We start from the raw sequence: 26,718 nt of genomic DNA on the forward strand, positions 1-26,718 counted from the left end.
CTGACCAATGTCCTGAGTCTTGCAATAAAATCATGAGAGTTGGAAACACTGACTTTACATTTTCTTAGCTACAGTGCTCTGGTGACTTTTTGTAACATGCACTTAGCAGTGCTTTTACTTCAGAATAGTATAATGACAGCATCCTGACAACAGCACCAATCACCACAGATCCAAAGGGAAACTTGGTGGTCTTCTTGTTTGAGAGAGGAAAGTGAAATCTTAGGCATGTGCAGGATCCATGGATCTTGCAAGGTCTGTCGTGGGGGGTGTTGATCACTGTAGCAGTGGAGATATGTCTGCAGGTTTCACATCTGTTGTTCTGGCAGAGTCTGTTGTCACTTTGAGTTGGTGTGTCCTGGACTCCAGCCCCTGCCAGACACATCTCCACTGCTACAATGATCAACATCCCCCACAACTCCCCTTTCAAGATCTATGGGTCCTACACATGCCTATCACGACCTCTGGTTTACCACATCCAGTGCACTAACTATTCCAATAACAATTATGTAGGAGAAATCAGACAATCACTATGCTCTCAAATGAACTCAGAAGAAAGTGCTAAAAGACAAAAACACCTTGTCACCTGCAGGTGAACACTTTTCACAAAGCGATCACTCTATATCTGACTTATCATTCCTCATCCTCAAAGGAAACCTGCACAACACTTTCAAAAAAACGAGCCTGGGAACTTAAATTCATAACTCCACTAGACACTAAAAATCATGGAATGAATAAAGAGACACTGGATTTATGGCTTATTGCCACCCTCTATAACCCACTAACAACCACCCTGCTGCTTTTGCCCTCATCTTTTCCCCCACTCTGACTGGAGGGGTGTTAACAGGCCACTTCACTTTGAATGGTCCCTTGAAATGTGTGTTAACTACTTATGTTAACACTCTGTTCCATCTTGATTTGAGCTGACACACTCTCAATACATTTCCCAGACCTGAGGAAGAGCTCTGTGTGGCTTGAAAGCTTGTCTCTCTCACCAACCAAAGTTGGTCCAATAAAAGATATTACCTCACCCACCTTGTCCTTCTCCCTCTTTTGCATATGTAACCTATGGTGTGTAAGCAATATATACAGTCAGATAATCACAAAACTATGGAATACACTGATTTGGCCATGCATACACTGTGTGACTATCATAGGAATGGTTCACATAGATAAATACACAACTTTATACACCATCTTTTCATTTGACTTTGTAAATTAAGGAATCAAATAAATAACTTTGTTGAATTGTATTGTTTTACATTTGAGCAAATTGGAAACATTTTTTCTCTTTTGTTAATGACTGTTGTTGCTAACGATCTATGGGATTGTGACAATTCATGGCCATAAACAAAGATTTTCTTTGTTTTAGAATACCTTAAGCCAAAATCAAATTCCGATGGCCTTCCTCACAGACTGAACAAAAGAAACTTTTTTCACAGCCCCCCGTACACATTTTTAGTGCACCAACAATATTTAAAGCTAATGAAAAACTAAAATAAATACTTTTGTTATTGTTTCCTGCAGGATCCAATATTTATCACCCAGGCTTTGCATTATTAGTCTTCATTAGAAATTCTCCATTCCTAATGGCATAGTTCACAGTGCTGTAATAAATGGAGTATATATATCCATAGGGTTACCATATTTCAGCAAGCAAAAAAGAGGACGGAAGGAGCCCCACCCCCATCCTGCCCTAGCCCTGCCCCTGCCCCTTCCACTCCCTCCCACTTCCCACCCCCCTCAGAACCCCCAACCCTCCCCCTGCTCCTTGTCCCCTGACTGCCCCCTCCTGGGACCCCTGCCCCTAACTGCCCCCCAGGACTCCACCCCCTTCCTAAGCCTCCCTGCCTCTTGTCCCCTGACTGCCCCCTCCTAAGACCCCCCCACCCTATGCTCCCCAGGACCCTACTCCCTACCTGTACCCTAACTGCCCAAAACCTTATCCACACACCCCCAGAAAGCCCCCCCGAACTCCTGACCCCCCCATCCCTTGACTGCCCCCTCCAAAACCTCCCTGCCCCTTCTCCGACCCCCTGACCCCCTTACCATGCCACTCGTCCCAGCAGGCTGGGCAGCAGGGTAGGAGCTCCAGACTGCCGGAGGCGATCTGCAAATGCAGGGAGGGAGTGATCTCTGCTGCAGGTGAGGAGGAGGGGCTCTCTCTGGCTGTTGGAGCACCATGTAAGTGGCACCATCCGGCCGGCTGCCCTGTTAGTCGCGCACGCTCTGCATGGCGGTGGGGCGGAAGTCCAGACATTTACAAATCCCCCCCGGACACTATTTTTAGCTCAAAAAGCCGGACATGTCCGGGGAAAGCCGGACGAATGGTAACCCTATATATCCATTTGTCACTTCTAAATAAACCGATCAGATGCTGCTCATTTGGCACATATTTTCTTTAATGAATTTTGAGGCAAACAGTCTATTCTTAAAGAAAGCTTCCTGCAGTACTTTTTCCCCGTATGATTCCTGGCCAAAGCCCCCAATGGTGGCAGATCTACCAAGGAGAGATTGTAGTTGCTTTTCTCCTCCACAGTCTGCTCTTTGCAAGGTAGTTTGCAAATGACTGCATATGAGTGTGGGTGAATGGGAGAAGGCATGGCCAGGCCCCTCTAGAGCCCCTGCCATTAGGGCTCCTTCATAGCTCTGGCTATAATCTAAAGTTGCTTTGTCAGTGGTAAATCCCAAGGGAAGACAGTGGCCATATCATCTCTAGGTGTCAGACTCTTGTATATCACATCTCCTTGAACAGCCTCAGTGACTTTGCCCAGTGTTTACTAAAGATTCCTATAGACCAGTGGTTCTCAAACTTACTTGATCGTGCCCTCCTTCTTTAGTCTCTAAGGTGCCACAAGTACTCCCCTCCTTCTTTTTGTCTGTAGTAGTTAATGCTCTCCAACCTCCTGCCACACAAGTACATATACCAATATATGCAGCGGTGGTGTTTCACTTGAACCAGTTTCGGTTTCTTTGTTTTTCACTTGAGTTGTTTTAATTTGGAAATGCCACCATGCAGCCTCATGGGAGCGGTAATGTGAGTACCTCAGGCCCCCATTCTTCTCTGTGGGTCAACCCCATGGCAAGAATCTCTCTCCTATGGCACACCGCAGTTAAACCTCTTGCTGAGCCAATGTGGCACATCATGGGAATCACTAGCCACGGTGCACCATGGGAGACCTAGCCCAGCTGGGGAACCCAGCCCGTAGAGGTGAATGGGGGCAGCATGAGGAAGCTGAATCATAGCTCCCATGAAGCACTGCAGTGGCATTTCCAAATACTTACTTTTTTTTTTTTTTTTTTTGATTTTCAGTTGCTTGTTTTTTGGCAAAATGTCAATTTTTTCATGAGACGGCAGATACTTTTTACAAAAAAGTTCATTTGGTTAAAACCCCAATTTTCCCCTGAAAAACATTTTTGATGGAAAAATGTTCTCCTAGTGGAGATTTTCATTGATTGGGTTTGGTCCATTTTATGGGCCAAAAGTTGTATTTTCCGTGGACATTTGTGAAATAGCCATTTTCACGTTGACTCATTCAAAAATTCACAAAGTATAGCCAAAGAAAAATTTTAAAAGTTGAGATTTTGGAAATTCATCATTTTTAATTAAAAATAAGGCCACAATGGAGGGGATACTTTATTTTCTAATTCTTTAGATGTATAAAATATAAAGAGGCCCAGTGTTGTTGGTCCTCCTTACGTAAGTTGACTTGACTTATGCCTCTTTATTCCATGTGGAACATAGGGCGTTCACTACTGCCTTCCATTTTTAAATGTGTAGAGTGTTGGTTTCCATAACAGATTTGTTTTTTTACAGGAGTGGGTCAGTAGCCCAATCCTAACCCTCTACCAGGAAGATCAGTGGACTTCCTTTGGTCTGGCTCCTACCCTTCGATCTGTGTGGTGTGGGTGTCCATCCCTACCAGTTATACTCCCGCCAACATACCTCTTGGGGTCATGGGAATGTGCATCCGGGTGCGCATGTCACCAGCAAGCACACATGATCAGCATGATAAAAGGAAACCCATTTACAGCAGATTTAGTAATCCAGCATCCATGTGCACCAAATCCAGGCTTCCTTCTGGCTATTAGTTAGGATGGGCAGGGATGGTGTCCCTAGCCTCTGTTTGCCAGAAGCTTGGAATTGGATACGGGGAGGATCACTTGATGATTACCTGTTCTGTTCATTCCCTCTGGGGCACCTGGCATTGGCCACTGTTGGAAGACAGGATACTCGGCTAGATGGATCTTTGGGCTGACCCAGTATGGCTGTTCTTATTTTCTTACCATACACTTGTGTTACTAATGGTGGTCATGTTCCCTCATTGAGTCTGACAGTTCTTCCTTCTGCTTTCCTCAATGTTGTTTGACTTTTATCTAAGTTGAGTCTTACCCACCTACCCAATTTATAAATCCCATGCCAATCTAAAAGAGATCTCAGACATCAGTGGCATAAAATGTAATCTGACACAGCCAGTCTCAAATGCAAGGGAATTCTACAAATGTATGCCATTTCCACAAAGGAAGCAAAATGATCCTGCTATAGAAGCAGCAAAGTCACAACTCACAGAACTTTTCTGGACTTTTTTTATGACCCCAGAGTGCTTCCACCCAACCCCAGAACCCACTTGCTTATATCACAGAGAGAGGATTACCTGCATCTGTGATAGCCTCATGTTCTACCAAGAACAAGCAGCTCAGTGCAGGACCAGAAACGTATTACTCTCCTTCCAAGACTTCAACCCAGCCACACGTGAAATAACTATGAAAACCTTAACAGACAAGAAGTCCAGCAACTGTACCTCCACCTCCTCCCGTTCCTGGATGGTAAAGGAGAGTAGAAAAAACACTTGCTCCTTCAATTAAGGGAACCCAAAAATATGCAATAAACTGACCAATACTAAAGAGACCATCAGTCAATGCTAGTGACCTTGCAAACTTCTACCCATTCTCTGACCTACATTTCTAAGCCAGTTATTTGTGAAGTTAGCAATCTGTTAGTTGTCAATAATCTGGAGCTCCCTAAATCAGGATTTAGGCCAGGACATAGGCTAGAAACAGCATTTGCTGCTCTAATGTGACTTCCTTCTGTCCAGTGAAAAGGGTAGTCTATCTCTACTTATTCTGCTGGACCTCTCTATGGCATTTTAATACCATTGATTGAATGCCCCTGCCCAACCTCCAGTAGGCTGAAAGAGTAAACAAAGGCACGCTAAACTAAATGCGGTCTTCAAATCATTATGGGCACTGTCCTTTCATCTCAGCATTCACCCGTGAAGTCACACAAGGATTAGTCCTCCTCTTCATATTAGTAAACAAGTGAGACCGTTGGGACAGCTGATGAGACAACATGGGCTGCAGTGCCAGCAATGCTCAGCTCCACATCATTTTCCTTCAAATGTGAACAGTACCATCTCCCAGCTTCCTCAGTGCCTGGCCAAAATTAGTTCCTGAGTGAAGAGCAGCAGGTGATCCTACTAGGCTGGGAATTTCCAATCAGGATAGGGGCCTAAGTGCTGTATAAACATTTAGGAAGACATGATCTCAGTCCTCAGCAAGTTAATATTTAGTTGGGAAAACTCAGACACTACAGTGATGGGGCCATAGCAATACCTATCTAGATCAGTGCTTTTGACTAGTGTTTAAAACCATGTGTATAAACCACAGTAGAGCCAGCACTCTATCCTGATCAACAAAACCAGAAGCTACCAACCAGAAGATTAAATAAATAAATCACATTCTGTATCTTTTTGGGGATCTGGGGGGGATTTTGCATGCAAAATACAAGACAGTTTATTAGATGATTTGTTCCTTAAAAGCCTACATGCAGTATTGAAGTGACATTACCACTCATTTTTGGGGGGAGGGGGAAAATGTTTTTTGTGTTAAAGTGGCAGGTTGTTTAGAGGCCTTAAAAAAAAATCAATTTTTACCTGAAAGAAGACTGATATAATTTGAATCTTCTGATATACAGTAGTATCAGGGTGACTGTCTGATGGGAAACTTACAACACCGTTTGAGCTGTCATTTTACAATAAATTATTCTGAAAAATCTTACCTATATACGTTCATGAAAGTAAAGCTACCCATGCAAGATTTTATTCTTTGCGGTGAGAGGCAACTTGTTGTTTTGTTTTAAATCTCCAGTAGGCAATCACAGGAGGGGTGGTTGAATGGTCAGGGACATTCTGTCTGAATAACTGGAGCTGAGATTGAATTATTTATCAGTAAATGAATGGTTATTTTCATAGCCAGCTTTCATGGACGTTGGTGAAGTGGTAATCATTTCAGCCCTCAATTCATATCTCCACTGGCAGAAATCAGCTGCAGAATTTCTTTATGGCCCCATTAGGTTACCAAGTGGGCAAGTGTCAATATCTTTCTGGAGAGAACCTGAGCTCTGAAGCCCAAATTTTATTTTTCTAATTCACAGTTCCTGTGTAACCCGATAAGAATAATAGTCTCCTGTGTCTAAGCATACTGCTGCTGGAACATAAATTTATCAATCATCCCTGATCTCTTTTGAAGTTATTAATTGTATGGTATTCTAAAGACATTGTATTTTTCTGACTCATGATATCTGTCAAAATGTATCTCTTGAATGCAAGTTAAAACCCGTGATTTAAAATGTTGTGTGTGCATCTTAAGGAATACCTTGACAGTAAACAAATCTACATACAGCCATCAGGGATTTTCCTCACGAGAAATTCTCTTCTGTGCCTGAAATAACCAGCACCTGCAAGCAGTAGAGGGAAATTTATGGCATATGGTTTGAGGCGGGAGGTGGGGTGGGGTGGGATAGGAGAATTGATATCTTTGTTTTCCACATGAGTATTTATGTAAGATAAGGACAGCTCTAGAGGTTTCTGAAAGTTGGGTGTCTGAGCTTCCAAGCTGAGCATGCACTAATTGGAAAAACTTTAAGCCATGCCAGATGTATGAACTGGGTTCTTGTGATGGGTTGTACCCCCCGGGATGCAGTCTGGGAGCTGTTAGAACCGCTGTGCCCCCTAACCATTCAGCTGGGATGGCCTCTCTCACACTGCTTTGCTGATGATACACAGCCAGCCTCTTCATACCCTGTTAGCACCCAACATGACAGCAGGTGGCACCACACACCCAACTAAGTTACCTGAGTGCTTTACCTAAGCCACTCATGGACCCACAATCGAGCACCAGCCAATTTCCCAGCTCCCCAGCCTTGCACTCCTACTGGAGAATAAACCCAGAATTATACCATCTTGTACTGCACAGGGATCTGTACAATGCATGCTCATTAATATGGTTCGTCCCCCCCTCAATGTGGGAAAGATATGCACCAAGCCTTTGCTAGCTGAGCTGAGATTTTCCCAAGCACTTTACTCAAAAACACACTAGTTAAGATAAAACATAAAACAAGTTTATTAACTACACAAAGATAGATTTTAAGTGATTATAAGTGATAGCAAACAGCTCAAAGCAGGTTAGGCAGGAAATTAAACAAAAACACAATCTAAGCCTAATGTACTAGATAGGATTTGAATCAGCAATATCTCACCCTGACCGATGATACAAGCAGGCTTGCAGATTCTTGAGGCACAGGCTCTGTTTGCTCTGCAGCCTGGATTCCCCTCCCCTGTTCCAAGTCCTTTGTCTTCCAGAGCTTCTTTAGGTGTTGAGTTGGGGAAGAGTGAAGACCAGACATGATGTCACTCCCCACCTTATATAGTTTCTCCATTTGGCATATGTTCCAAGCTAAGTTTCCAGCCCAGCTTGTCGAAAAATAGAAAATGGAGTTCATTGTCATGTGGTCTGGTCACATGCCCTTGCATGCATCGCTGAGTCATAGAAGGCATTATTCCGAGGCTGGCTGAAGTGTTCCCAGGGGGAGGACAAACCTTTTCCATGGTTCTTTGTCTTGCTAATGGGCCATTAGTACTGTCTAGCTTCTTCATTGTTGTACCTGAAAGGCTAGCTGTGGGTGTTTCCAACTTCACAACATCTTTCAGTAACACATACATAGCAAAACTTCATAACTTCACATACAATGAGAATACATACAACCCAACAGGATATTAATGTTCAACAGATCAAGACTTTTAGAATGATTCCTTACAAGGCATACTTTGTAGAAGATGCCACATAATTATATCATCATCATACCATCAGCATATTACTATGGTGAATGTGGGGTGCAAAGTGTCACAGTTCTGATTTCTGAATACACTATGATACCCTTGATATGCAGCACATCCCAGTCCAACGGAACTCTGGTTTAACAAAAAATGCTGCAGCTTCCCTGTTCTGTTTTGCACTCCATTCCTCTGCATACATGCTCAGGACTGTTGTCCTGACCTTTCTCAAGCAGTAGCATGCAGTGTAGCCAGTTATTGCACCTCATACAAAGGTCAGATGTAAAGTTTATCATCAAGAGTTACTGTAGGGTTTGAAAGTGAATCAGGATGAGGATATGTTAAGTTATTTTCATCCTATGTTTATAAAATTGCAATCTATATTAATGAAAATGTTTAATCAATGGTTTGGTTTAAAAAAAAAAGTGCTGTGAATTGATTTCTGTGGCTCAGCTGATACTTTAAAAAATGTATGGTAATCTCAAATATGAACTGGGCCCATCAGAGCTATTCTATACAAACTAGGTATACAATATAAAATTCAATTTCAGTTATGTTGCAAATCATGGGTTAAAGACACTCCCTAAAAAAAAAAAATCTTTTCCCTCCCATCACAACTTTTATTCCCCCTCCCTATTCAAGCCCTGAACAAATCTGAGTAAATCAAAACAATACAATTACCTAACAGATTCAAACCTGCTTTCCTTAATTTGTGTGACTCCCTCAAAGATTAAGCAAGATGTGAAGAATTTCTTTAAATCTTTCCTCGCTACTCATTCCTCTACTGCCAAATTGTATTTTACCTTTCAGTGTATTTTGTGAAGTGCTGTGTCCTCTGAGAGGAGTGTGTAACATTAAGCACATGTTTAAATTCCATTTACTTCAACTTTTCAGAAGTTGGGGCTCTATGAATAAAAAAGAAGTGTGTGTATATCTGATACTATCATATAAATGTATGAAAACCTATATTCACAACAGGTGCTGCCTTCTCCTGCAAAGATGGTGACCATTCTTGCTGCATTTCTTTCCTCCCTCCTTAATATCTCCCTGTCTGACTTTCTGGGTCTCAAGCTTTAGCTATTTCTGCCTTCCCGGAAGAGGTTCTATAGATTTAGATGCAACAGGTTAGCTTCTCCATTCATACTCTTTGCATGGTTCATGTTACTGTAGAACATAAAAAATTCTACAGTGGGAAAAGAGAAAAGTTAGAGGGGATTTGATAGAGGTATTAAAAATTGATGAGAAAACAGATCAGTCTTTTCTTTTTCTTGTGCTTAAGGGTATAAACTGATCATCTGTTGGGGTTGGGAAGGAATTTCCAAACTCTTCCCTATGGTGCAGCTTTACACAATTGGATTGGTGAATAAAGGGGTATGGGAAGACTCACACCTTTCTTTGGAAGGATCAGATATTGCAAAGGCTAGAGTTAGGAGACCAGAGTAGGCGAACATTCCGTCTTGTTTTGCAAAGCCTTAATTCCTAGGGTGTGTTAGCATCAGATCATTGTTGTTGTTTTGGTTCCTCTGTGAGATATGACACACATCTGAAATTAGAATCTGGCTTTTGAACTGCCTTTTTTTTTCTTTTAATTTCAAGCCAAACAATGTTTCAAAATGTGAAATGAACTGATCCTCTCAGAAGGGTGTATTTAATTAAATTGGTACTGTATTTAAGACTGTAAACTTCAGTAGAACATAAAGCTGCAACTGACATTGGTTTTGGCTGTTGATTTTACAGTATGTTTTGTAATTTTATGTAATCCTCACACAACATGGCAAACTCTGAACAAAAGAATGAGGGGAAGAGAAAGTCTTGAAGTCGTATGTCCATATTATGTTGCAAAAATAGTGCTTGGGAGCACACCCAAGCCTTAAAATATTAGTCTGTGGCTGTATGATTACAATTGATTTGAACGTTGTCACTCTCCCTAGTGCCAAGCTAGTGAATGGAATACTGCCTCTCAGAATAAAGCCTTTACATTCTATTTTAGCTTGTAACTATTATTTGGGGCCACTTTTAAGTGGTGTAGTCCTGTTCGATGTTTTGGTGCCAAGGCTAACATTGTCTAATGGCAACAAATTGTAGAAACTTGTGATTGGTTTCAAGTAATATGTAGGTGTAACAATGCGGACTCACCCCTGCAGCGCCTCCTGCTGGTCGTCCATGGGAATTAGCTCTTCCAGTATCCTTGAGCGCCCCCTGCAGGCTGGTGATCTGCCTTGCCACTGGCCCTATGTCCCTCCCAGGACCCCGGTGCCCCTTTCTCTGGGTGCTGCCCCCTGGCAGTATCCCCACAGTTCTGGGTCTCCCCCTCCCAGAGGAATCCCCACCCACTATCCCCACTTCGCCTCAGTCTTGGCTACTGCCCAGTCTCCATCTAGCCCCATTCACTGGGGCAGACTGCAGTATCAGCCACTCATCACAGACAAGGGTTCGGACCTGCTGCCTCTCTCTATAGCTGGGCTGTCCCTTTGCAGCCCCGGTACTGGTCTTAGGCCTTCAGCTAGGTATTCCAGGCTGGAGCTTCCCAGCTCCTCTAGCCTTCCCCAGCCCTGCTCCACTCCCAGTACCCTGCTCAGCTCCCTTGCAGCCAGGCCCTTCTCTTTCTACAAGAGAGAGAGACCATTTGCTCCTGATTTCCCTGGCCTTTATAGGGTCAGCTGGGTCTGTTTGGGGCGTGGCCACAGTTGAGGCTGTTTCCCCCAATCAGCCCATCTTTTCCCCCTGCCCCAGCCCTCTCGAAGGGCTGTTTTAAGCCCTTCTGGGCAGGAGCAGGTGACCACCCCACTACAGTAGGTTATTTTAGTTGTGGGCTCTTAATCTGACACAACACAGAAATGGTGCTTGGAGATTCCCTCCGATGTCAGTCAGAGTGAAAATATCTCTGTGGCCCTCCCCACCCCCACCTCCTTTCCTGGCTATATGTTATTATTTATTTTAATGTTAACACAATATACAATAGAACTTTAGAGTTACGGACACCTCAGGAATTGAAGTTGTTCGTAACTCTGAAATGTTCATAACTTTGAACAAAACGTTAGGGTGGTTCTTTCAAAAGTTTACAACTGAACATTGACTTAGTACAACTTTGAAACTTTACTGTGCAGATGAAAAATGGTGCTTTTATCTATCTTAATTTAAATAAACACCTTGTCAAATCTTGGTTTTAAACATTCCCTTTTTTTAGTAGTTTACATTTCACACTGTACTGTACCGTATTTGCTTTTTATTTTATTTATTTATTTGTCTCTGCTGCTGCCTGATTCTGTACTTCTGGTTCCAAATGAGGGGTGTGGTTAACTGGTCAGTTCGTAACTCTGGTGTTCGTAACTCTGAGGTTCTACTGTAATGTGCTAGGGTTCAGAGGTAATGTGCTAGACTCTATTCACGTACAGAGGAGGACACAGTCCCTGCCCCGAAGAGATTGTAATTTTAGGCCTGATCCAAGCAGATCTATGCAGATGGACCTTGGCACCATCCAGTCCCTCATTCCGTTACTGGGATTCCACATAGGTCAAGGGTTCACCCATGTGAAACCACTTGCATATGTAAGGCATATCTGGTAATGGGACTGAACACTGCCTGCTTGCACTCCCGTTATGCATGTGAGTAGTCCATTGGATTTTAATGGAAACCCTTGTATGTAAAGTTACTCGCATGTATAAGTGTTTCCAGCATAATGTTCCATGTTTGATATTTAACCCTCGCTACCTATTTAATGTTTAAAACTTGTATTGTTTATGTTGAACCTTTGCCCAAGAACCTCTTGCATCTGAAGAAGTGAGGTTCTTACCCACGAAAGCTTATGCTCCCAATACTTCTGTTAGTCTTAAAGGTGCCACAGGACCCTCTGTTGCTTTTTACAGATTCAGACTAACATGGCTACCCCTCTGATACTTTGCCCATTGTTAATCATTATTTTAATTCTTGTCTTGCTGCTTGCCAGCCAGGCTGAATTGAAAAGCTCCAATGAGAAAATTCTCCTCTTAGCCAAAAATAAAAGTGTTTCAAGTGGTAATGAGTGCTCTCCTACATTTTGTGGTCAAAATCATTAAGAATCTCTCCTCTAATTCCAAGAGACAGGGCACTGTGTCATTCTTCCCCCCACCCCTTCTCTTTTAAGCTTGGTTCCCTATAATATTTGAAAACGTCTGCTATGTGCTACCTATCCAACAGAGAGGTTTGCTGGTCATTACTGAAATTGATTCCTGTAACACATGTGGTTATGTTTGTGCATGGGGCTGATGGCCCCGAGCAAGAAGCTCAGTATTGGCTCGGTGGTCTGCCATGTGCAAGGGAATCTTGTAGCAGAGAAGGTGAATTTCTAAATAAACTGAGGGACAGGAAAGTCCTCTTGAAATGTCCTCTGCAATCTGACATCCTTCCTCTTCTTTCTGCCAAGAACCAGACAATCTCTTAGGAAGCTCCTGTCTAGCTAATCACATTTGCATACTGGTTGTGGCTTTTCCACATTTACACACCATAAATTCTTGTGTACCTCACTAGCAGGTAATAGATGAAGGGTATGACACATATGTGGGGATAATTAAATGGTTCTGGAGAAGTAATACAAAGAATGTGGTAATACAAAACATCCCTGCATGTTTTGGCATGGTACTTTGTTTATAAAGAAATGGTCCAAAATGCATATTGTGCACTGTTTGTGAATGTGAGCCCTTTATTGTATTTCCTACTGGTTCAGCAATGTGGTCGCAATCTCCTAATTTCTACCTTACTTTGTCAATTACTGCAGTAAGACCCCAAACCAACAAAGCATGTGAGAAGTGCCACTGAAGTCAGTGGGACTGTCCATATGCTCCATCTGATGTCAATAAGATTAATCATGTGCGGAGGCCCCTGTTCAGCAGAACATTTTTACCAGATGCGTGACTCCATCCCTGTTCAGCAAAGTATTTAACTGCGAGTAGTCCCACTGAAGACCTCACATACTTAAAATGAAGCACTTGTTTAAGTGCTTTGATGAATTGGAGCCAACATAGTGTGCTGAGTCAGGGCCTAACTGCTGATCCCTGGGCAGGATCACAATTAGAACATTTTAAGTGTATTTGACAGTTTGTATCGCAAAAGTCTACTTCACAAAATGTATTTAAAATAAAATGCTTTAAGGACGTTTTTACACAAACGTGGGTAAACGTAGTTTTCAAGTGCCTCGTTTACTTAGGCTTGACAGTTTACACACAAAGGTATGATTGTTTCATGAATTGATCCTATATAATTTATTCCTTGTTCTTAATAATAGGGTCGGTATGTTTGACTGTATCAAAATATTGGTCCAATTTATTGTTTCAGTTCCTTTTGAAATGTTTTGCCAAATGCTTCTCTGTGTTTCTTTATCAAGTACAGACTGTTGGATTATTGGGGGCAGTCATTACCAATCTTTTTCTGTTGGCCTGAATTTAAATCTATTTAAATGTTATACTCTAATACAGTGTTTCCCAAACTTGGGACGCCGCTTGTTTAGGGAAAGCCCCTGGCAGGCCGGGCCAGTTTGTTTACCTGCCGCGTCCACAGGTCCAGACAATCTTGGCTCCCACTGGCCGCGGTTCGTTGCTCCAGGCCAATGGGAGCTGCTTGAAGTGGAGTGGGCTGAGGGATGTACTGGCTGCCACTTCCAGCAGCCTCCATTGGCCTGGAGCAGCAAACTGAGGCCAGTGGGAGCCGCGATCGGCCGAACCTGCGGACGCAGCAGGTAAACAAACTGGCCCAGCCAACTAGGGGCTTTCCCTAAACAAGCGGCGTCCCAAGTTTGGGAAACACTGATCTAATAAAATATATAAAACAGTAGGCTCTCCTCCTCAAATATTAAACATGGTGATTATTCTGTGAATAAGAAGTAATTTTTTCCTAAAGCAAATCCTATGATCATCAGATTCCATGGATTAATCTTGATGATAGTTTCTTGTTAAAATTGAATAGTTTGATGTTGTGGCTTTTGCCTGTACTCAGCTGGAATGAGAGCTGCAGCCAGTTTTGGTAAGACACCACCAAAATATAAAGCATTCCATAGATGTATTTTTAATGTAGCATTGTGTTCCCCCTTCCTCTTAAAATAATCCATGTTTATTACTACTGTAATAACATTATTTAGCACTTTATAGCCAAACAATGAATAAACATTAAGTAATGAACCTTCTCAGCACTCCTGTGAGATACAGAAACATATTTCTCATTTTATAGATGGGGAAACTAAAGACCTAAGTGAAGTGGCATTTCCAGCGTCATACAGTCAGTGAGTAGCACAGCTAGGAATGGAATGAGGGACTCCTGACTCACAAGTCCATATGCCAGGGATCGGCAACCTTTGGCACACGGCCCACCAGGGTAAGCCCCCTTGCGGCCTGGGCTGGTTTGTTTACCTGCCGTGTCCGCGGGTTTGGCCAATCGCGGCTCCCACTGGCCGCTCCAGGCCTATGGGGGCTGTGGGAAGTGGCGGCCAGCATATCTCTCGGCCTGTGCTGCTTCCCACATCCCCCATTGGCCTGGAGCGGCGAACCACGGCCAATGGGAGCCACGATCGGCCGAACCTGCGGACGGGGCAGGTAAACAAACTGGCCCGGCCTGCCAGGGGGCTTACCCTGGCGGGCCACGTGCCAAAGGTTGCCGATCCCTGCCATATGCCATCCACTGAATCATACTAGCTTTTCTAGTATGCTATCTTAAAGCAAATGGACAGTCCTGGTTCATTTATGATATGGCTATTTATTTAGGGGTAAATCCAGCCCACTCTTCCTGATGTTTCCACTAAGGAAAAGGGAAAGGCTAAAAGTAGGGAGAGCAGCATAGAGGGCATGAGAGAAGATGGGACATGGGGAAATTGAAGGAAATTTCCTACTGCCCAGATATACCATCCTTCTCCCTCCCTGTAAATGCCATTGAAGGGTTCCTTGCCATCCTTCTACCCAGCACCCAGCCTAGCTAGCTGGGATGGGCTCTGGGCTCTGGATTTGCACCTTAGGGTTTGATCCTGCACCTATACAGGTCAATGGCAAAACTTCCATTGACTTCAATTGGAGTCTATACCTTTGCTGGTATAACACATCTGTGCTGAAGTCCAGTGTTTGCCGTTCTGCTTTGTGCAAAAAGATGTCACCAAAAAAGCATAAATGACACACTCAACAAGTAAAGCATGGTCAACAGTTTTACATTCACTTTTGGGATTCCCATAATCCATTTCCTGATTAAAATAATGATGACAAAGATCAGCATTACTACTACAAGCACAATCAGCACATAATGAAAACCAGAGATGTGATTGCTATCTTCCATTTGTAATAAGAAAATGAGCAGATGGATGCTATTGAGGGATGCTGAATAAAATTGTTTACTTTTATTTGGTTTTGATGAATCTCAGATGAGTAGAGTCTTAGTTCAGATTTAGCATGATTAACCTAAGATTTCAAAAATGTGTTAAAAGTGTATGGAAAATTTGTTCAGAAGTGCTTATATCCCAATTTCCAAAATGATCAGGCACTTAGGAACCTAGATTCCATTGACTTTAAATTGGACTTAGGGAGCCTAGACACTTTAAAAACGTTTATCCATAATGTTTCATTAAAAACTGTCTCAAATTATTAAGCCAAGAATCTCCTAATTTTGCTGGAATAGACGATGCTCATTGAAATATCAATATATTCATGTGGTGCTTTGAGACTGCTGCTTGCACTTGATATTACACAATGTGATTTGAAATTATACTAAATTCAATATTGCATACTGGAAGGCTGTTAAGATGCAATATTTATACAGGCATCAGCAGCTTTTCATGAAATGTAAACTAAGTAACAAATGCAGAGGGCTAGGGAATCTGCTGTACAAAAATATGCGTAAGAAAAGACATTTGATTGAAAATTGCCCTCAAGGGCCTGATCTAAAGCCCATTGAAGTCAAGGGAAGGACTCTCACTGACTTGATTTCAGTGTGCATTGGATCAGGCCAAAATTAAATTGCACTTTTGCTACTGTTCTTGTAAATCAAAATAAACTAGGGTCAATTAATCACAGTTAGCTCAAGTGATTAATGCAAAACAAATTAACTAGATTAAAAAAATCATGATTAATTGCAGATTTAATTGTACTGTTAAACAATAATAAATACCAATTTAAATTTATTATAAATATTTTGGATGTTTTTCTACATTTTCAAATATATTGATTTCAATTATAACACAGAGCACAAAGTGTACAGCACTCACTTTATATTATTTTGATTACTAATATTTGCATTGTAAAAAAGACACAAAAAATAGTATTTTTCAGTTCACCTCATACAAGTACTGTAGTGCAGTCTCTATTGTGAAAGTGCAATTTACAAATGTGGCACTTTTTTTCACATAACTGCACTCAAAACCAAAACAATATAAAAATTTAGAGTCTACAAGTCCACTCAGTCCTACTTCTTGTTCAGCCGATCGCTCAGACCAGGGGTCGGCAACGTTCGGCACGCGGCTCACCAGGGTAAGCTCCCTGGCGGGCCAGGCCAATTTATTTACCTGCTGACGCGGCAGGTTCGGCCGATCGCGGCCCCCACTGGCCGCGGTTCGCCGTCCCGGGCCAATGGGGGCGGTTGGAAGTCGTGGCCAGCACATTCCTCGCCTGCGCCGCTTCCCGCCACCCCCATTGGCCCGGGACGGCGAACCGCGGCCAGTGGGGGCCGCGATCAGCCGAACCTGCTGTGTCAGCAGATAAATAAACTGGCCTGGTCCGCCAGGGTGCTTACCCTGGCAAGCTGCGTGCCGAACATTGCCGACCCCTGGCTCAGACAAACAAGTTTGTTTACATTTACGGGAGATAATGCTGCCCGCTTCTAATTTACAATGTCACCTGAAAGTGAGAACAGGTGTTCGTATGGCACTGTTGGAGCCGGTGTTGCAAGGTATTTATGTGCCAGAAACGCTAAACATTCATATGCCTCTTCATGCTTCGACTTATAGATTGCATTTTTTAAATCTTTTTTACAGTGAAAATATTTGTAATAAAAATAACAATATAAAGTGAGCACCGTGCACTTTGCATTGTGTTGTAATTGAAATCAATATATTTGAAAATGTAGAAAAACATCCAAAAATATTTATAATACATTTTAATTGGTATTTTGTTATTGTTTAACAGTGTGATTAAAACTGTGATTAATTGCGACAGGTTTATTTTATAGCTATCAAAGGATTAAAAAAAACAATCTTGATTTTCAAGCACAGAGGCTTAAAGGATTCACATAGTGCTAGTTCTACCCCCAATGCCAGGAGTGAGTAGTTGAATTGGGTTCATGCATCCTTTTCTCTCTCCCATAGCCCATGGAGGGGCTACCAAAATTACTCTATTGTATGTTACTCTAGTCCAGTGGGTGAAGAGCCCTAGGCACCTCTATCACAGTTCTATTGTAAGGGATAAGATCAGAGGATCTGCACAGTGCTTGCCTTCCCATATGCGCCACCCTCCCCTCACCCCATAGCTGAGCTCTGTGCTGCACAAAGGGTATGGACACAATGGAACCCACTGCCAAGTCCACTTCCAGTTCAGCTGTGGAAGTGAGGGCTGGATTTCTCCTATTTGGAGTTTGTGGCCTATTGCAGGTTTTCTATGGAACATCAGTACAGCAGAGCAGAGAACCTAGTGCAAATTCCTAACAGGTTCTGTGTTTGCCACACGTTTCAAATCGAGGCTTTCAACGTGCTAATTAAGCTGCTTCATGCAGCTTTGTGGGATGAGGATGGGATGCCATGCTGTCAGAGCGGAGCAGGCGCGCTTTCTGGGGAGTTACTAGCAGCAGTGGCATTAATGGGAAGGACAAAACTGCAGACATAAAGGAGCAGCAAATTGGGCATAGACCATGGGGGAAACAAGCAGTGCAGACATGAAAACAAAAACTACACAGTAACGAAGCTGTTTCTGCTGGAGGCTGGAATGGAAGGAAAGACAGAAGAGGAGAGACAGAGGAGTTGTTATTTCTATTTTTAAATACACGGAGGTGTTCAGACACTATCTATGTGGTGACAAGTATCTCTGCAAGACAGATTGATTAGCTAGCAGCTCTTCATCCATGTGCTAATTTTGCCTAGGCAATGGAAGCTACTGGCTTTGACTTCAGGAGTGGCTGCTGGGTGCTCAGCACTTGAAATCAGGCCACATATTTAGGTGCCTAAATATGGTCTTAGTAGCCTCACTTTAGGCATCCATTTTTGAAAATGTTGGCCTGGTGTCTTAATGACCCCATGTTAACTATTTCGATATTTGTAATTTCAGGAACTTAATTTGGAAGTTCCAGCTGCAGTAGAGACATTCCCTTAATGTCTGAACCATTATATGATAGAATTTTTAAAGATCAGGAAACTTGATCCCCTGAGTCTGTAGACGCCACTACTGTTAAGAAAATCTGACTCGCACTAAAGTTAGGTATAACTGTCCCTTTGCTCAAACAAGTTTAAGGTCTAAAGCTTCTGATTAAACTAATACATTTTAAATATTGCTCAGGCATATTTTGCAGCAGATAGTAGATAATGTTTTCACCCCTCAGCTCACAGAGGGCTAGTTAATGATGCAGGTGATGTTGCTTTGAGTGTTTATCGAGAATTTTTGACAGAAAGCAATTCCTACCCACCCTGCTACTACAGCAATTGTCCAGATCCTTCAAAGAAAGCCGACCTGTCGTTTCTTTAGCTTGAATGACTACGGAAGACTTAATACAAAAAAACAAACAAAACCTTTTGATTGGGTAGAACTATGTTTGCAGGGAATGTAACCAATGTTTCACTTACATAAGTTGTGCTGTAAACCATGGTTGTTCTTCAGTCACACATATTTACTGCAGCTGTTTGGCAGTTTTACTACAGCTGGTTGGCATGATGGCTGTTAACAGCCACTGTGGAACCATCTTACAGTGAAATCACTCATTGTTCGACTCCCCTTCTCAAATAACTTCACACTAGTTGGAAGTTCCCTCTGAGAGAAATTGTGATTTGCATTTTCCAATACATCTTGCATAATAACAATCTGAGATTTTCATTCTACCTTATCCAAATTCACTATAAATTGGTTCCACTATAAATCTAATCATCATGGAAGCTTATGCTGTCAGCATTGCTTAGGTTGTTGCATCCTAATCTCACTTGCATGTCTCTGCAAGAACTTTTCTTGTTCTTTTTAAATTATATTTCCTTTCTTGCTGCAGTTTTTCTTTTCATTTTGTATTGTAGGATCGGGATATTCACCCATAGAAGATGATGAAGATGTTTATGCACGCAATAGATATAAAGGTGAATGCTTTGCTTCTGTGCTAAAGAAAATCAGCTGGTTGCTGGGACATCTTCTCTCTTTCCTTCCTGAATCATAAAGTCTTAGAGTGATCCAGCTCCATGTTTGTGTTCAGAGTTTTCAGACAAGATAAGCTTTTCATTTTTTTTATTTTTCTAAACAATGGAAAATGAAACAAGCACTGTGCATTGTTTAGCTTACATGAGTAAATTATTGTTTTTTAGTCCCTTCACCCTCGAAAGGTCAAGCTGCTAGCTCATGAATATTAAAAATAAGCTGTCTTCTGCCTCTTTCATACCTCATAGCCAAAGCCAACAATGATAATCCTGTTCAGAATCTTGACCTGTTGATGGTAAGGTATGGAAGCGCATGAAAGAGAGCTTGATTTTTATAAGCTTCTTAATATAGTCCTTGACATTTCAGGTTCATCTTGTAACCTGGAATGAAGAGTAAAATGTGTTTGCCAACGAACATACAAGACATTAAGAGTAAAATGTGTTTGCCAACGAACATACAAGACATTAAACAAAATGTGCTGGCACATTAATGAGATAATTGAATTCTGCAAGTATAGAAATCAGATTAAGATTTTCTTCCCTATTCCAAACAAAATTTACTGCCCAATGGATCTGATAGCAAAATCACTGGTGAATCTGTGACATATGTGCCTAGTTCTTGAAGAATCTGGTTCCACACTCAGCCCCCTGCCCTCCCCTCACCCCAAAAAAGTTATTTTACTGAAGTTTTGCATCAGTAAACTAATCTATGGACATGCAAGAAGACACTGTATTGCATTGTTGTGGTAACATAGAAGTATTGGGCATTAATGTAGCTTTGCTTAATGTTAGTACTAGACCGAGAATAAAACACGATTTTTACACAAGGATACGCATGCAAATATATCAGCTACTTATGAGTACCAAAGGAGAAGGTACAAAATACTGTCTATCTTATGTTTTTATAAATATTTATTTTGCTCCCCCGTTCTCCCCCGAAAGTGTATCCCAGTTGAAAATCCTGCTTTAAAAATGTAATCAGAAAAAAATCATTTTCCCATAGCTTTATATGGTAAATGTCTTGTTCTTTATCTTTAACATTTAATCCTCTGTGGATACTTAAAGAATTCAAGTGATTCAGTAAAGATAAATGAATGCCGACCGGACTGTGGATTAGTGGTCAAAATGTAGACTCTGTCTAGGAACTGTCTTTTAGAAAAGTGATCCAAAACAAATTATTTCAATGGCTGCAAGGATGTCACAGTGGTATGTGAAACACAGTGGTTTATTCACACAAATATTAAAAACTGTATTAAATTTGGAAGCTCTAATGTGAGTTTTAGTAGCAGATTAGACAACTCAGATCCAAAAATCAAAGGCATGAAGCTGAGAAGACCTAAGTTGTATTAACTTGCTTGCATTTATTTGAGTTGACAAGCAGGTCACATAAAAACAACAAACAAACAAAAAACAGATATGGACCTGATTTGCTAAGATTGGATCTGGATCAGAAGCTCACCAAAATGTGAGGGTGTTCATATCCCGGGTTTTGGTTATGGACCATTTCTCCTTGTAAAAATTTCAGAGTATCAAATATACTAACCATTACGCATGCCTTTTGAAAAATGTACATTAGTACATGCCTAGCATGGCATGGTGTGTATGTGCATCTTAAGCAGAGCTATGTAAACCCGGCAGATTTTCAGTTCATAGTGCTGTCTGCAAATTAAACCCTGTAGTTTGTTTGTCACGGATTGGCCACATGCCAAACCCTCCATGCTCATCTGGATGTTTTTCAACCAACTCAGACTTCCAAGGAAACATCTCTACTGAGTTCCTTCCCAATAACTTAGCTAAGAGTTCCCTTCTTCCCTGGTGACCCCTCTGTTCAACTGCCTAATCAACCAATAAGCCCCATTATATTAAAAAGCCCCTCTGCATTTTGCATGCTGAGCTTACAGGAACATTGATCCAAAACCAGCATTTGGACAGTGCTGACAGACACTTCGGAAAGTGCTGCTGTCAAGAAGAATGCTTCTCCCCTAACTGACATGTAAGATGCCTGCTCTACCTGGGGTTCCCATGAGAAGAAAAAGCCTCCAGAATGTAGTATTTCTTTGTTCACCACAGCACAAAAGCCACTTTGATCCAGGCCCTTAAGGGTATATCTACACTGCAGCTGGAAGTGGGCCTCCAGCCCGAGTAGACAGACATGTGTTAGTAGGACTCCAGCTAGTGCACCAAAAATAGCCATATGGATGATGCAGTTCTGTAAGAGAACATAAGTATGTCACTGAGTTAAACAACTTCAGAAACAGGCTGTGCTACTTTAAAATGCTTTTTGTGAAATAAACTAAAACCCTGGCAGTCACACGCTTTTCCATTCTCAGTCTCTCCACTGTCCAATGCTGTTTCTGTGGTTCTAGTAACAGCACAGTAGAATTAATGTGGAAGTTTAAATTTCCACTGGGGGAGATGTAAAAATATCTAACCATTTTATGTAGAGGAATTATACACTGAATAAAAACTACAACATGTATGGTATGTGAAATAAGAGCACATTAAATATGTTCATGGAATTGATCCCAAATATGAGGAAAGACATTTGAAATGTGGAGATGAAATTAATCGACAGAGCCAATAATAAATATCTGTGAAACTGATTCCATTTGTGAAAGACTACTTTTAGATGACTCTTGTGGTTTTGCCACTGTTTAGGCATGAGGTTCTGGAAACCCTCCCAGATCCCATAAAGGCTCATTATATACCTTCTGAATATTGCATGTGGTGTGACATTTCAGTGCTTGTCTTCCTTTTGGCCTACACTCTTACCTCCTTAAAATGGTGTCCTTGTCAAATCCCAGAGTTAAGTAGAGTCAACTTAGGTATTACTTGGATAGAAGACCCCCTCAGAAAACTCACTTGTTGCTCCTCACGACCCCAGAAAAGTAGTTTTGGCTGCCTAGGAAAGGTTTGTAGCTGACCGTGTGTGTACTGAACCAGTGCCCCAGCATGGTATTAGTGGAAGCTTTGCTGATGGAGGATTTCTCTTGAATATGTATATTTATAGCCTTGACCACCTATAGTCATTAAAGACACACACACACCCGTTTTGCAATAGTTAAGTATGGTTGTTAATCCCAGCATCGTGGCCAAATGCCAACTCTTCTCTGATTTGGCAGTCCCTGTAATCCATTGATTCTCATGTCTAACCTATGCTTTATTGGATGCTTTAGAGGAAGATGAAGCACATATTTCAGGGCAGTTTTCTGTGTTCCTCCATTTGTGTGCAAGGTGCTAGAATGGGTTGGGGCTGGGGAAAAGATGGCTCTCAGACATTTTTGTGTTTCCTTTGTTCTGGCCCCAATCCCCAGCACAACTCGGAGCAGCCCAGGATTATTGGCTGCTTGGGCTTTCTACCCTGTTCCTCATCAGCTTGGTGCCTCTCTGATGGGATCTCTGCACCTCCATTCCTAAACTGAATTTGGGCAAAGTATTCTTTCCTTCCTGAATGATTGTATAGAATTGCTGGTGGATGAGTGCCACATTTCAGGATCAGTGCTGCCATATTTTAAAGATGAGTCTGAACCAAAACCCCAGATCCAAACTCTTCAGATTTTGGAACAGTTTAAGATCTGGATATGAACTTTGCATCTTGGGTCCATTTCCATTTGTGTGTGTACATACACTTGTGCTAGAAATAAGCAATAACGCAAGACTGAGTGTATATTTCATCAGTTAACATAAGCACACCTTGAAACACATAAAACATGCATATACTGGCTGACGTTCAAACCCAGTGCCTGAGTGCATACGTTGTACTTGGAGACTGTGAGTTAACACCCATTCAGGATGAATGAAGCTAGTTCTTAACTCTCTAAGAGCTTTTGTTTCAATTTGTCAGACCTGGACAGACAGATCTACAGATTTAGTAAGAAAGACAACACTGCACCCATCCACATTTAGGTTTTCTTCATAGTCCGGATGAGAAAATTAGCATATATAAAGTGATATCTTAAATATTGTGGAACTGATGGGGCCATGAGAGAAGTGTTATCCTGGCATGCTGTTGAGTTTTGGCTCAGTCTGACACCTGAGATGGAAACTGGAAATTCATTCAGCACAAGTGAAACACCTACACATATGCCTAGGATCTCTCCTTCTTGTGTCCAAGCAACCAAACTTGACATTTCTGTAATATGATGTATATAATAATGCCCTTCATAAAAGGGAGCTTGAGCCTTCATGGAGTTCACCAATGGCCATGTCTGTTTCTATGGTGCCCTGATATGTGTGTATCTGATGGTCCTGAAAGAAGTTTTGAATGAAAGGGTATTAAGACAAGAGTAAGGAAAATAAAATATGCTACATATAAAGATAAAGCTTCACTGGGATTGAACTTGTATTTCATTTGCCAGCTTCTGTGACCAAGGGCAGGTAAATGCATCCTCTGTGGGGTATTAAAACATAAATACACTGGTGATCATGAAACTGTCCACATGGTGGCACACTTATTCCACCAGCATGACATTCAGACACCCAATTTAATAGAAACCCTCATTAATTTGTAACAGGTAGGAACAGCTCACCTTTAAAGGCCTGACACTGTGATATGTTTAGCACCTTGCTGGATCAGGCCAGGAACTTACATCTCTGCATGTGCTTTTGTACATTTTCCTTTTTAATAAACTCTCTCTACAACATCAAACATACATAATGACTTTGCAAGTATGTCTTAAGCTAATTAGTCTTTAGTAAAATGTGTGTGTTCTGTGTTTGTTTTTCCATTCTCTTTGCCAGAAACGCCCTGGTGTTCTCCCATTAAGGTGAAACATGGTAATGCAAACTGCAGAACACCTCAAGGAGAATATTACAAAAATGTCTTGGGGACGAGATGTGATATCCGTTGCCAGAAAGGCTATGAACTGCATGGTCCTCAACAGCTTATTTGTCAGTCAAACAAACGCTGGTCTGGGAAAGTTTTGTGTAAACGTGAGTAGATCATACTTGTGTGTGTATGTGTGCACATGTATCTCTGTTTGTGTGATAAACTCATCTCTGTCTAATATTTAATGTCTATGTGAGTAGCTTTTATATTTAATGTCAGTGCTGGGATGGGGAGAAACTTAACTGATAGGAGCTGCTCTTAGAGTTAACTCTGTTTATCTTTGGGCTCTCATTCATATTTTGAATTTAAAAATAAATATGTCTTTGTGAAGCCATAGCTAACTTAGCTGCACGGTTTCAGACATTATTTACATAGCCCCTGTGATGCACATGGTGCTGTGTGATAGGTGGACTGTGTCAAATAGCTGAATGCAGAGAAGCTTGCAGTCTCAAATCATGGCAGGGGCATTATAGAGGAGTGAGAAAACAGAGTGAAGAGAGACATTAAAGGCAGGAATGCTTCATGGACTAGGTGGGCTCTGAGTCTGTAGAAATCTTTCTGAAACTGAGGGGTTATAAGAATTCCCCTTTGCAAACATATTAAAATACTGTGGGTAGTTAATTCTAGCTGCACTGTTAATTGTATGTCATTTTGCAAAATTTGAATGTCACCAGGTTGAATGGACCCACCATTAGTTTGTGAGCGAAAACATTTTGACAAAAGAAGGGAGTGGGCAGCTGGCCTTTCCTTAAAATAATTTCATTCCACTGGGCTACCTTTGCTGTATGATAGCCAAATTTGAAGTCTGTTTGAGGAGGGAAAATCATATGAGTGGTTTCACTTGCTCTGACTGAAAAAATCCTAACCATGTTTTGTTCACATACAGTACTGCACATCTGTCGTCCCCCCCCCCCCCACTCCTCTAGAATGGCAAAACAGAAGATACTGGATACATTTGTTTTCTTTTACAGAAATACGGTGCCCAACGCTGTCCATGCCAACTAATGGGGGATTCAAGTGCATAGACGGCGCGTACTTTAACTCCAGATGTGAGTATTACTGTTCCCCAGGATACCAGCTAAAAGGAGACCGGACAGTAACATGTATGGACAACAAAGTTTGGAGTGGCAGACCAGCCTCCTGTGTTGGTAAGTAAGATGAGGTTTGCACTTCCTAGGGAGCCTAGATTTAAAGCTTTCGTAGCCTGTTAATGCTAAAATATTTTAAATGCATTGGAAACATGGCTACTGCATCCATGTCAGTGAGGAAACAGAGTGTCTGTCTTTTAGAGAAGCATTGGAACAATTTGCCTAGGGGTATAATGGATTCTCCATCTCTTTAAATCAGGACGGGATCTCTTTCTAAAATACTTGCTGTAGCTCAGACAGAAATTAAGGGCTTGATGAAGAAATTACTGGGTAACGTTCTATGGCCTGTGCTATGCTCATAATAGTCCCTTCTGACCTTAATGTCTATGAAGCCTGTTGTAATTATTTGTCCTTCCTCAGCAGCATCTTGAACCTGCGGCATTGTGTCACAGACACAACATCTTAAGCCTAGAAGAGAATCAGAACTAACCAGTATGGTGGGACTTCCTCGGTTACTTTTGCATCTTGGGGTCATGGACCTCCAGTGAATTCTGGGGAAATGAGGACAGGCTTTTCTGACGGGAAAAGTTACATTAGGCTAGGATACATTTTCAGCCCTGTTTACATAATTCTCCTTTGTACTAATAAGATTTCATCAGAAGATATAGCCAAAGTGTCTCAGCTGCTGCTGATGTTCTTGGGAAGCTCCTGATAAGGGCTCACTTTCCAGTCACCCAGATGTGCAGGTCTTTAGCCATTTGAATGGACCACCAACAATTTGATTTCATGGCTGGAGCAATATTTGTGTTTTTAATGGTGTGTGTGTGTGTGTGTGTGTGATACTATGGTTTTCCTCAAGATGCCTGTGGCTCAGTCTAGCTTAGCGGGTGAAACAACATTGGAGTCTCCCTGCTGTGGCTTTACATTCATGGGATTTTGTTCAATTTTACTGTTACTTTTTGTCTTGCAATTTTATACATGCTCCTGCCTGTCTATCTTCAGACTAAGTTTGTGGTTTGTCTTGTGTTTTATATGCAAATTCAAGTCTGGCCCTTTTGCAGGGTTGGTTTTATGTGTGGTGGGGGAAGGGTGAAATGTCATCATCTTTTCTACGACCTCACCAATTTGCACTGCTGACTCTGGGCATCTCACTGCAAATGACAGTGTAGCATGTGTACTTGAAATGTTCCTTTAACAAATGCAGACTATCAATATTTATAACTTCACAGCATGTGAATGTGTTCTATAGTAATTCTGTAAGACAGTGCCATAATTAAGTCCTAAATGCAGCACGTTGCTGTTCAGTAAAGAGAGACACCGACCCCCCCACCCATGTTTTGGGTGCAAATTGTGGAGTGTGCAGGTTAGTGA

General features: G+C 41.8%; 1 protein-coding gene across 4 annotated transcripts in view; it reads left to right on the forward strand.

Annotated features, from left to right (window-relative positions):
* Window positions 1-26,718, forward strand: part of SRPX (sushi repeat containing protein X-linked) — a 69,324-nt gene that overhangs the window by 24,514 nt on the left and 18,092 nt on the right. For 2 of the 4 annotated variants that reach the window (XM_054005893.1, XM_054005895.1), the window contains exons 2-4: window positions 19,318-19,377; window positions 24,172-24,363; window positions 25,231-25,407. In XM_054005893.1, coding sequence (XP_053861868.1) covers window positions 19,318-19,377; window positions 24,172-24,363; window positions 25,231-25,407 — 429 coding nt within the window. The remainder of the gene's footprint in view (window positions 1-19,317; window positions 19,378-24,171; window positions 24,364-25,230; window positions 25,408-26,718) is intronic. The other 2 variants (XM_054005894.1, XM_054005896.1) reach the window with 1 other exon arrangement.

The sequence above is a fragment of the Malaclemys terrapin genome, chromosome 1 (genome assembly GCF_027887155.1).
Source record: "Malaclemys terrapin pileata isolate rMalTer1 chromosome 1, rMalTer1.hap1, whole genome shotgun sequence".
NCBI classification, from domain to species: Eukaryota; Metazoa; Chordata; order Testudines; family Emydidae; genus Malaclemys; species Malaclemys terrapin.